Raw genomic sequence first — 13,799 nt, forward strand, 5'->3', positions numbered from 1 at the left:
TCTTCCTACAGATTTTCCAACCTCAGGTACTTACACATCCAGATTTCATATTGTTCAAGCCAAAACTTTTCTTATTCTATTCAAACAGCACTGTTGTGAAGAATTAATGATCCCGCTCAGATTATGGTGGCCATACCAAGTTCACCTATAATTTTCACCCAGCCTGAATTGATAACCTCCACAATCCTGATAGTTTCTGACTTTCAATATTCTGTGAGCAAATACACATACACACAACACACACATACACACACACCCTCTTCCTTCTTTGCTTAAAGGTTTGAAGCTACTTCGACTTTTCTTTTTCTCAGAGTGATAATTTAATTCCCTGCAGATGTTGTCTCAGCCTAAGAAAATATCCAAGATATGAACACTTCTCACCAAATCCATCCCTACCACCTTGGCTCTCACCACCATCTTATTTTATCTCTGTGCAATAGGCTCTCATCTAGACTCTCTGCTTACGCCATTGTTCTCCTTTAGTTTATTTTCAGCACAGCCTTGTAATCTTGTTAAAATGCAAGTTTGATCATATTACTCAGAGAAGTCAGTCCTTAGGTTTAGTATCACCCAAAGGGTGTAAAGGTCTGAGTAGTCTGCCATGGTCCAGCCCTGTCCCATTACCTCTTGAAACCTTAGTGTTTCTATCTGCCCGTTTGCTTACTAAGAAGCCAACACCAGGCAATTAGCCTCCACTCTGTTCCCAGAACATTCCAGACCCGCTGGCTTTTCCTCTTCTTGAAATGATATTTCCCCAGATATTCATTTCCTTGCTTCAATTCTTATCCAAAAGTTACATCTACAGTGAATATTTTACATCTTATCATAAATTTTAAATTATTCCCCCAGAATACTACCTTCGTATATATCAGTGTCTTATTTATCATGTGTTTTATCATCAAAAATATGAGCTGATGGTAGCAGCTTTTATATGTATTATCACCTGTTATAACCCCAGCCTCTAGAACAGGGTCTTGTAAAAATTGTGTTCAAAAAATAATTTTTGAAAGAATGGAAAATTGTATAGACAAAGTATTGACTGAGGAAAATATTTCCATCCCTTTTCATTTTGAAGGACAGTAGTTTGATATAAACTCAATAACATTTAAGTATGAACCATCCACTGTCACATTCATGGCAATGTCATTGTTTTCTCCAGATTAAGGTCCTAGTGATTTTTAATTTTTGCAATAACATAAATAATTCTTTTAATTTTTCTACAATGTAAAAAGCACTACTAATAGTCAAACTTCTACTTCTGCTCTAAAAAAGAAGTAAAATATTAGCATTGAAAAAGTAACATTTATTCCACTTAAAAAGTAAAGTCTCAACTGAATCTGTGAAGTGACTGCCTCCTCTATGCGTCTAAAGGAACCAATCCCTTTAAAGAAGAATTGCATTATATATGCTTCTTTTTTAGAATTTTAAGAAGTTTCATTCCTTAAAATATTGTATGTTTGCTGATGCCATTTGACATAAATAATGTCATATATTGACATGGATGAAAATGCAATTGTAAATAATAATTTAAAAATACTATAGTTCTATATCAGTTTTATGCAAGTTAGTCCTGAAAAATAAAGAAAAATGCCCAGTAATTTGTAGTTATATTGATGTATTTTAAATACAGCTGCAATTATTTTCTCATGACCAAATCAATTAGGTCACCTTTGACTACAAAATGTTTTTTGTACTACATTCATTTACCAGCTCTTTTCAATCTATCTTTCTTTGCATTTCCTCTAATGCTAATATAATGCGGGCTCAGACCCTCAAAATCAAACTATTGTTCTTGGAACGAAACTATTTGCATTCAGACTCTCCCACCTTTACTCTGCATGTGTATTTATCAGTAACTTCAAGTATCAGGGATGTTAAAGAAAAAAAAATGCAAATTATTTCTGTCAAATTTAATTTATGATGCTTCAAGCTTACAACAAAAAATAAAACATGAATATTGAGGAGATATTCATGTAAATGGAAATAATATTGGTGACAGGCTTTCCTAAGATATATTTGAGAGATGATGATAGATGATCAAATAGGATATTAAAAAATGTTTATGTTTCAAAAAATAGGAGAGATTATATATGGGAGCAGAGAGAGAGAGAGAGGAAGGAAGGAAGGAAGGAAGGAAGGAAGGAAGGAAGGAAGGAAGGAAAGAAGGAAGGGAAAAAAGAAAGATTAAGAACAAGTAACTGGAAAAGGTAGATATGGGATTCCTTACAGATCATAAATAAAGAATGCTGTAATTGAAAGTTTCCTATGCTAAATATTTATCCAAAATATTTTACATTTTGTTTTTAAAGGTTTATACCGCCTGAGTGTCTCTGAATCTGCACCTACTGGGACTTCCATAGGAACAATCATGGCATATGATAATGACATAGGAGAGAATGCAGAAATGGAGTACAGCATTGAAGAGGATGATTCACAGACATTTGACATCGTTACTAATAATGAAACTCAAGAAGGAATAGTTATATTAAAAAAGGTAGACACGTTAAAATTATTCATCTTGCAGAATAGTGTAAAATTAAAACAAGTCATATTTTGTATAGCTGGTTAATCTCATTAAATAATTGAAATGAGATCCTGTAATTTATGCTTTTTGGAGGAAAGGACTTTAGAGATGAGGTAGTTATTACAGGGCTTCTGGAATTACATGCAGGACATTTTTAATTCAAATAAAAGAAAACTCTTTGGAAAATATCTTAACTACTTGGAAATTCATTCTCAGTTTCATTAGATGTTTCTGCCCTCAAAAGTATAATTGTATTCCTAAATGAAAATAGGTGACAATATACATACAGACTTTTTATGTATTATTAACAATTATATCAGAGAAATCCATGGATATAAAAAGTAAAACCTAACTGAAAGTCCCCTGACACTGAATTTAACAGGTAAAATCTTTTTTCTTTTTTCTATTATACTTGAAGTTCTGGGGTACATGCACAGAACATACAGGTTTGTTACATAGTTATACACATGTCATGGTGGCTTGCTGCATCCATCATCCTGTCATCTACATTAGGTATTTCTCCTAATGCTATTCCTCTCCTAGTCCCCAACTCCCTGACAGGCCCCAGTGTGTGATGTTCCCCTCCCAGTGTCCATGTGTTCTCATTGTTCAACTCCCACTTATGAGTGAGAAGATGGGGTCTTTCGTCTCCTGTTCTTGTGTTAGTTTGTTGAGAATGACGGTTTCCAGCTTCATCCATGTCCCAGCAAAGGACATTAACTCATCCTTTTTTTATGGCTGCATAGTATTCCATGGTGTAGATGTACCACATTTTCTTTATCCAGTATATTATTGATGGGCATTTGGGTTGGTTCCAAGTCTTTGCTACTGTGAACAATGCCACAATAAACATACTTGTGCAGATGTCTTTATAATAGAATGATTTATAATCCTTTGGGTATATACCTAGTAATGGGATTGTTGGGTCAAATGGTATTTCTAGTTCTAGATCCTTGGGAATCACCACACTGTCTTCCACAATGGTTGAACTAATTTACACTCCCACCAACAGTGTAAAAGCATTCCTATTTCTCCACGTCCTCTCCAGCATCTGTTGTCTATAGAATTTTTAATGATCACTATTCTAACTGGCATGAGATGGTATCTCATTGTGGTTTGGATTTTCATTTCTCTAATGAGCAGTGATGATGAGCTTCTTTTCATATGTTTGTTGACTGCATAAATGTCTCCTTTTTAGAAGTGTCTGTTCATATCCTTTGCCCACTTTTTGATGGGATTGTTTTTTCTTGTAAATTTGTTTAAGTTCTTTGTAGATTCTGGATATTAGCCCTTCCTTTTTTCTAAGTAATACCTTCGGTTACTAAAGGCATTTCTTCTGTGTACACTGTATTTCTTCACAGAAAGTGGATTTTGAGCACAAGAACCACTATGGTATTAGAGCAAAAGTTAAAAACCATCATGTTGATGAGCAGCTCATGGAATACCACACTGAAGCTTCCACCACTTTTATTAGGATCCAGGTGGAAGATGTTGATGAGCCTCCCCTTTTCCACCTTCCGTATTACATATTGGAAGTTTTTGAAGAAAACCCACATGGATCATTTGTAGGCATAGTGTCTGCCACAGACCCAGATAATAGGAAGTCTCCTATCAGGTATGTCTGTAAGGTCACTTTTGCATTAACAAATAAATAAACATGAATTAGATTAAAAATAAAATTGCATGTAAATTTAAACAAGGTTATAGCTGTATCTATATTTCTGTACATCATAATTAATTTGTAACAATTTAAAATTAAAATAAGGAACATCAATGTTGGTTAAGATGCAGTAAAATTAGTGATTTCAAACATGTGCAAGAAAGAGGCAATTACCAATTAAAATTCAGTGCCATGTATTGCACTGAAAGGAGGTAAGAGAAAAAAAAATTGTTTTTAAATCCCCAATAAGAGCTGAAACACAGCTGATCAAAATGTGGTTTATTTAAATACTATTTACTTGAAATGATATTCAAAAATTGAGAAAGCTTTTATAGTTGTCCTTCACAACCTTTCTGCCACCAGGAACCAGTTCAGTGGAAGACAATTTTTTCCACGGTTGGTGGGGTGAAGGGGAATGGTTTAAGAATGAAGCGGTTCTGCCTCAGATCATCTGGCATTGGATTCCCATAAGGAGCTCTCAACCTAGATCCCTCACATCCACAGTTCACAACAGGATTTGCGCTCCTATGAGAATCCAATGCTGCCGCTGATCTGAGAGGAGGTGGAGCTCAGACAGTAAAGCTGGCTGGCCTGTCCTCATCTCCTGCTGTGCCGTCAGGTTCCCAACAGGCCATGGATAGGTAGCAGTTCATGGCTTAGGGGTTGGAGACCTGTTTTACCACTTAAAGAGTTCAAAGGGTTAGAAATCTAATCTTGTGTTACAATTAAACAAGTACTTGCCATCTAGTAAAATAGTCTGTTATTTTCAGTCACTATGTTATAATTTATTTTCTTTTTTTTGTTTTGTTTTTGCTTTAGTGTTTGAGCTATAGTCTCCTTGGATATTAAAAAAAAAAAACTGTTATGTAACTTTTTTTTTTCCAACATCTTTTCTTACTCACCTATTTTCCATAAACCTTCATGTACTAATTAAAATGCTGGCTACTGCTTAGCTTTGTGAAAGCCTTGACATAGCAAATTAAAAACTCAATTTAATTTTTGATACGAAGAAATGTTCCCGCTTTTCCATTATAGTTCCTGTTTATAAAATGTTGACTTCTGAGATACATATATAGTTCTTAATTAGTCATAGAGATTTTAGTGATTGCATAAGTGTGTATCAATTATTTACTTTAAAAATATATCTATATATCTATTAATTGTTCTTCTCGGAACATTAATATGGAATTTTGAAAAATGCTTTGATGACTAAGATGTTCAATATGTTATTATTTATAATAAAGTACTGGACAATATTAATTTTAGAAATGTAAGTAAATAAATTATGGTTTATGATACTTGTGAAGTATAGATAATACCACCGCATACATTTTAAAGCACAATAATATACAATGAAGAATTGCATGCTTACTACATGTGAAAATACCACATATATGAAGAAAACTGTAAGGTGCAACCAAATATTAAGAGGTTTCATGTTTTTAGTATAACCATTGGTGTCTACTTACTTCAGCATAGAAATATTTTCGTTAATAATTTCCACTTGTATACTGGAAATTATTACTTTTTAAAATAACTTGTATCCATCAAAGAAATACGTTTTAATGATCTGACAGATGTTATTTCATTTCAAAGTGGCTTTTAAATAATATTGCTTTTCACACATGTCGTGATCACAAAGGATACAGCAGTTTTTGTTGTTGATATTGTTGATGATTTTTCCATATGATATAGTTTGATTTAACAAACATTCAAAATTGATCATAAAAACAATATCAGATGCAGATGAAACTATCCAGTTCAGCACATTTCTGGAGATTTCTTTTTGGTTTCCTTTGTTTATCTCTGTTTTCCTTTGTAAGCAAAAAATCCTCAAAATGTTTGAACATAAAATGCAAATGATTTCAATTTGAGTTTTAATTTGATAGTATCTCTTCCTTAATACTCACTGCATAGTAAGAGCTATAAAAACGAAAAGAAATATTAGGACATTGCATTTTAGCCTTAGGGATGTTTCATTGTTTTGGGAGAAACACTAACACATATTAAACATTGTAAATTAATCCCAATTCATTAAACTCATATTAGTTTTTCCTACTGAGTAAGAATCACCTGCTGTTTCTGTAAAGCATGGAAATTCCCAAACTCAGTTTCATCAAATCTTGGAGAGGATAAAATAAACTGGTTTAACAAAATATTCTTGCTGTAACTGAAGTCAGAAAAGCTTGAGGGGTAAGATCTACCTTGATATGAATTCTAATAACAAACCATATGTCAATTTAAAAAAATGGGGCACATAAATGATGGAATAATGTAATATTTAGACTTGAAAGTGAGGTGATAGAATTGTTTTAAGGAGCCTACCATGGTAAAAATTAAAAGAGTGCAAAACCAACTGTAATAAAATTACTACCATAAAATAATTAAGACCTTCATAAGAAATTATTCTTAAAATTTCTATTTTATCTCTAAGACCGTGTATTATTTCAGGTATTATCTCAGGGACTAAATGTTTATATCCCTCAAAATTCATATTTGAAATCTAAATGCCAATGAAATGGTATTAGAAGGAGAGCCCCATATTTGATATCCTAAATCCCAATGAAATGGTATTAGAAGGTGGGCAGAAGAAAGTGGATTCTATAGGAATGAAGTTATAAGGGTGGAGCCCTAATGAATAGGATCAGTACCCTTACACAGGGGAACCCAAATAGCTCTCTCAGCCTCTTTCTGCCTGTGAGGACATAGAAGTCAGGTGTCTGCAGCTGAAAGAGGGCCCTCGTCAGAAGCCAATCATGCTGGCATCGTAATCTCATGCTTTCAGCCTCCAGAAATGTAACAAATAAATATCAGTTGTTTATAAGCTACCAGTCTATGGTAATTTTTAAGAGTATTTTGGATGACTAAGAAAATTGCCTTATTTTTCTGGACTTCAGATATAGGGATTACTCTTTTGCTATCAATGGGCATGATTTACTTTTTGGACATTATTGAAGTTTCCTTTTAAATTAAGCCTAAAGTCAAATTTTGAAATAATTTGTAAATATGAGAAAGATGGTGTATTCTTTTTATTAGAAAAAAAAGAACAAATAAAACCCAAAGCAAGCAGAAAAAAAAATAGAAATAAAAACAATTAGATCACAAGCAGTGAAATTGAAAGCAATGGATAAATATAATGAAATCAATAGCAGATTCTTTTACAATTTTGCTAAAATTCATTAATCTCTATTGAGAAAGACCAAGGGGCAAACAGAAGGAGAGAGATAAGACAAAAATTACTATTAGCAGAGGTGAAAGAGGGAGGATACATATTGATCCCACAGACACTAAAAAAGATTATAGGAACTACTTTGAACAATTCTATGTCTATACATTCAGATGAAGTTCTTGAGAGAATCCACCAAAATTTATATTGAAAGATAAATAACCTTAGCATGCACACACATATATATGTATTTACAAACAACCATATATGTACAACCACATAAATATGTACACAAGCACATGCATACACACAAGCACATATATATCACCAAAAAGTCTGTTGAAAACCTTTACAAAAACAAAGAGCAGTTCCAGTAAAAATTGATGCCACTGATAAATTCTACCATATATTACAAACAAAACTACAGGTCAATGTTCCTTATAAACAAATATGAAAATTATTTACAAATAACAGTAACTCCAGCTATTTGTGAAAAGGACGGTATATCCCTATCAACTGGAGTGCACCCAGGAATGCAAGGATACATCTATATATTAAAATATTTTCTATAAATGACCATATTGACAGATTTATTTTAAAAGCCATATATCTTCTCAATAGACAAAAAAATTGACAATCTTCAAAATTAATTCATGATAAAAACTATCAGCACCATATGAATAGAAGGGAAGATTCTTAAACAGATACAGAGTATCTGCAAAAAAGTGCAGCTAATATATACTTAATTATGGAATATTATGTGCATTTTCCCTAAGACTGGAAACAAGGTAGGAATGTATTCTTTCACCAGTCCAAATCTATAATATTAGAAGTTCTGGCCATGCAATAAGCAAGAAAAAGAAATAAAAATATACAAGCTGGAGAGAAATAATGTAGTTTCCTTTATTTGCAGATGATTTGTTTACCAAGATAATTTCATGAAATTCACAAAAATGCCCAGTAATAAGTGAGTTTATCAAGGTAGAAAGATACAAGATTATTATAAATTAAACATAAACTAACCATAACACCCAGCAATCCTACTGCCAAGCATTTACCCAGGAAAGAAGAAAACTTTGTGTTTTGGGTTGAATTGTGTCTCAAAGAGACATGTTGAGTCCTAACATCCGGTACCCCTGCATGTGGCCTTGCTGAGAAGCAGAGTTATTGTGGAGGTAAATAGTTAAGATAGGATCATACCTGAGCACGTATGTCCTTAATCCAAAATGACTGATGTTCTAATAAGAAGGCAGACTCTGGGAGAAGACCACCAGGTGACAACCAAAGCAGAGATCAGAGCGATGCGTCTCTAAGCAGAGGACTAGCAAGGACTGTCAGAAATCACTGGAAGCTGGAACCAGGAAGGATTCACCCCTACAGATTTCAAGGGAAGCATGGCACTGTTGACACTTCCATTTTGAGAAATCTAAAAATATTAATGTGTTGTTTTCAGCCGCCCAGCTTGTGGTGTTTTGTTGTAGCAGGCATAGAAAACATATTCACTTATTTTGACATGAAAACCTGTATGTAGGCATTTATGGCAGCTTTACACATGATCTCCAAAAATTGGAATTGACTCAAATATCTTCAATAGGTGAATGGATTTAAAAAGCAAATAAACAAACAAAAATAAGTAAAGCCTGTGGTACCTAAACTAAAAAGATATGAAAAAGAAAAGCAGGGTGATAAAATTGTTCTGTGGCTTTACGTGATGGTAAACACATGACTATTCATTGGTCCAAGTTCACAGGATTCTCCACGACATAGAGTAAAATATTAATTACTGTAAACTCTGGAAAATAATTAAACAAAACTTTGGAAATATTTATAAAATGGAAGGCAAACTATTGCAAATGAACTTTGTTATATTATGAACAAATAACATAATCAAAAGGAGGGGAATTAGGAAAATACAAAATAAGTCATTTTGGCAAAGAGTTTTTTAATTCTAAATTTTTCTAGAGACAATAAAATGGCTATTCAGGAGAAATATACTCTACGTACTGAATGCATTTTTTATATGGGTCCCGTTTAGTGATTGCAGTGCTACTCTACATGCATACTGGGATTGAACACATAAGTATATATACTGTAGATAATGAGAGTAAAATTCATTATTGTCAAAGGAAATGGTTACAAATAAGAAAATGAGAAAAGAGTTACATGGAGGTGTTGCACTGGATTAAAATCTTATGCACTAATGCCTTCTTAATATATGTATCGACAGAAGGAATGATACGGAAATAAATATAGATGTGTTTGTATGCATGGGCATACATACATATATCTCCTGTTGATATCTGCTCAAAGGACCTAAAAAACAATGAAACACAAGAAGAAGCAATGGGAACTCTTAACACCTACATCTTGCTTTCTGATATTATTCTTGAATCAAAAATACTGCAATTCATCTGATAACTGGAATCCAGAGCTGTTGTAAGGAAAACACAAGATTATCCTGGAGTCTCTTGTGGTTCCAGAAATAAAGTATTCAAAAATAAATGGAAGGATGAAGGTGTGTTATAAGGGCCCAGGAAACATACTGAAATTACTCCAAAAGTCCAAAGTTGTAGTAAATATGTAAGGAACTCATATGTAACAATATTTGGTTTATAGAATGAGTTTGGGGTTTCTTACACATTAGAAAAAAAATATGAGTTAATACTGATATAAATAAATAAAGGGATATTTTTTTCTTACATAACTATTGTGATTAAGTATAGAAGAAGTAAATGAATAATAAATTGTCTTTAGCCACCAAAGCCGTAGTTATTGTTAACATTACTACCCCAACTTTAACCTAGAGAAATGGGGCCATCATCACCTAATCAAGTGCTCAAGGTTAATATCACCATTAATGAGATATGATTAACATGATGAGCCCCTGATATGATAGCCTAAGAAAGTATATCACGTCTGTGATATTCCTGCCAAAAATATGTAACCTTCATCTAATCATGAGAAAGCATCAGACAAATCCAAACTGAGAGACATACTGTAAAATAATTGACCAGTATTATTCAATAGCATTAAGGTCTTGAGAGACAAGAACATTGAGGAATTGTGGAGGAGACTAAGGACACAGGAAAATGAAAGGCAATATTGGACTCTAGATTGGATTTTAAAAGTAAAAGAATATGAATGAAAAAAGCAGTAAAATCCAACTATAGCTTGCAGTTTGGTTAATTACATTATAGCAATTAATTTATTAATAAGATTAAGATTTTGTATAAGATTTTAACATTAGGAAAAGCTGAGTGAAGAGCATGTAGAAATGCCGTGTGCTATTTTTGCAACATTTATGTAAGTCCCAAATTATTTCAAAGTATGTTTTTAATTGGATTAGTGGGAAAATTCCAAATTTTAAATTTTGCTGAAGTGATGATGGTACATATCTAAGTAAGTCAGTGTTTACCTATTTATGAATTTTCTGATGTTTGTCTCCCAAGTTTTAAAAATGGAGTGCAAGGACAAAATATGTATATGTATTTTACATATATGTAAAATTTAAGTAAAACCTACCTCAAAGTCAAAGAAATTTTGTCCAGTGAAGGTGGAGTAGGGAAAAAATTTACATAATGAGAATTTGTGGTTTTAAAAGGGTTAAGAAATATACTATATATTACATATCACTGCTTATATAGCTTTCTACTCTAGTCACTCTTTCTAGAGAACTACATATATGTTTATTTATGTTTTAATTTATTAATGGGACCTGAACCAATTTATTGTTATTGTGGTTCTTCTTACTAAATTCTAACAGATGCTTACTAAACTATTAAAGACTGCAACTTCCTATCAAACTTTAAATAGGCTTTATGTACAATAACATTTTACAGAAATAGGATTAGATGTTTAATTCAAAATAGCAACTGTTAAAACACTGTATAATTTTGCTAACAACTGTATTATGTGTGAAATGCAACCGCTGTGGATATTTGGGGAAAATACTTATAAATATTTTAAATGGAGTACAGTTAAAACTGAACTCCTCTAAAGCTTAGTTCTTTGTAATTTCTATTGAATCCTTATCTGAACAGCAAGTTACAAAGTAGTATAATATTTTTGGAAACTTTTGAATTCAAAATTAAAGTATTCTCATCTTTGCCACATCATTATGGTAAACTTCATTGATATCTTATCAAAGTCTTCAGGAATACACATTCAATGAGAAACCATTATTGAACCCTAGTTATTACTCCTCTTTAATTTTTATTATTAATTATTTCCATGTAGATGAGACATGCAGAGTATTTCAAAGGTTTCTTTCATTTTGGAGTTGGAGATCATTTTTCAGTACTTTTTTTTTATGGAGGAACATTGTAACCTGGCTTTCTTCCATGCATAATCAATCTATAAGCACATTAGAACTCCTATATTTTACTTTTGTTTTATATGTATATATATAACAGATATGTATTTTTATATGTAAAAATAAAGGTAATATATCATAAATACATATGATGTGATATATTACATACATATAAACATATGTGTATAATATATAATAAAACATGTATTATATATTAAATATAAACATGTATAATATATAATAAAACATATATTATATAGAACATAACCAAAGCAGTTGTTATATATCAAGTCAAGTAATTCCAGTAAAATGAACAGATTAGCAGCAACACCTGTGGTGTAGGAAAGAGATCAGTACTAGTCAAGGCTGAAGATATATTTTAGTTTGCTCCATAGAAAAAAAAGATTCAAAATCATTAATTTTTACCCCCACTTATTTGTATTTCTCTTCATTTCGCAAATGGCTTTTGCCATTTTTAAAGCAAGTCATTAATCTATTAACATTCTTTTTTGACATGAGAATGAGTGATGTGTGTTTAGATTTAGCATTCATCAATTTAAATCTAAAGTCATTTTATGTTTTTTTTCTGTCCCTACTGAGTTGAATCTTAAATACAGGAATATACTATTTTAAAAAGTGTCAGTATTATATATTGACTGTGTAGAGCATATATGTCTTATTAAGACATCTTACTGCTTAAGGAGTATTATGTAACACTGTTATATAGATATAATAAAAACATTAAGGAATACTTTCCTTTGGGTTCAGGTATTCTATTGCTAGAAGCAAAATGTTCAGTATTGATGACAATGGCACAATCACTACAACTAACCCACTGGATCGGGAGATCAGTGCCTGGTACAACCTAAGTATTACAGCCACAGAAAAATGTAAGTACTCATTTGGATCCAATACAGTTGTTTGCCATATTTCTTTTTTCATCATTATTACACTTTAAGTTCTGGGGTACACATGCAGATCACACAGGTTTGTTATATAGGCATACAGGAGCCATGGTGGTTTTGCTACATTCATCCCCCCATCATCTGCATTAGGTGTTTCTCCTAATGTTATCCCTCCCCAATCTTCCCACCCCCTGCTATCCCTCCTCTAGTTCCCCACTCCCTGACAGGCCCCAGTGTGTGATGTTCCCTTCCCTGTGTCCATGTGTTCTCATTGTTCAACATCCACTTATGCGTGAGAACATGGGGTGTTTGCGAAAATGTGGCACATATACACCATGGAATACTATGCAGCCATATAAAAGGATGAATTCATGTCCTTTGTAGGACATGGATGAAGCTGGAAACCATCATTCATAGCAAACTGACACAATCACATAATCTCTACAGATGGGAACAAGGCTACCTTAAGATGTTGTTCGAATTATTTAAATGACATTCAATGTGAATGTGTGTATTTGTGTGTTTTAATACACACATTAACAATAGTATTCTTAATAAACTAGTCTTATTAATGTCTGCTTATTACTACTATTCCAGCTTATCTATATACTTACCACCATATATCTTCTAAACTGTTTTCTAATTATAACAGTAAATAACTTAAATACAAAAATAAATTGAGAAAACCACAAAGCATAAATGAAAATCACCTGAAATTCTGTTTGTTTATTTAGGCAGATGATTTCATTTTCAGGTTGTAAAAATAGATAAGAATTATTCTGAATTAACACTTAGATATTGTCCTTGAATGTATGAATCAGTTATTTATTCAATTATATTGATTAAAGCTTAAAGACATAGATATAATAGAAAATATCTAAATCATTTCCATTAGTCAATAGATTTAGAATTGTTAAAGTATTAAAATTGTGAGTATAAAATATTCTCAAATGTGTCTTTTCTTATAGCTGATTTCACGTAGAATTTTAATAATCGTGTTCCCTTTCTTCACTCTTTGTTAAAGTGGGAAGCATCTATCTCACTTTTCCTTAGTTTATTAGACAGATGGCAGGTGATATGGTGGAGTGAAAAGCATCTGCGCATATTTTTTGCGGTAAAATAAAAAGTTCTACAGAAACACTGTAGGAGAACTTGAATCTGGGTTTTTAATGTTCCATTTAACTAAACAGTAAAAGAAAGCAAATGTTACAATGGAATAAATGTCTGTTGCC

General features: G+C 32.3%; 1 protein-coding gene across 3 annotated transcripts in view; it reads left to right on the forward strand.

Annotated features, from left to right (window-relative positions):
• Positions 1 to 13,799, forward strand: part of CDH19 (cadherin 19) — an 88,216-nt gene that overhangs the window by 42,119 nt on the left and 32,298 nt on the right. For all 3 annotated transcript variants that reach the window (XM_064379038.1, XM_064379039.1, XM_064379040.1), the window contains exons 6-8: positions 2,310 to 2,494; positions 3,886 to 4,139; positions 12,431 to 12,552. In XM_064379038.1, the coding sequence (XP_064235108.1) occupies positions 2,310 to 2,494; positions 3,886 to 4,139; positions 12,431 to 12,552 (561 nt within the window). The remainder of the gene's footprint in view (positions 1 to 2,309; positions 2,495 to 3,885; positions 4,140 to 12,430; positions 12,553 to 13,799) is intronic.

Source organism: Aotus nancymaae, unplaced genomic scaffold (genome assembly GCF_030222135.1).
Source record: "Aotus nancymaae isolate 86718 unplaced genomic scaffold, 86718_ANA_hifiasm-v0.15.2.pri h1tg000020l, whole genome shotgun sequence".
In the NCBI taxonomy this organism is placed as follows: Eukaryota; Metazoa; Chordata; class Mammalia; order Primates; family Aotidae; genus Aotus; species Aotus nancymaae.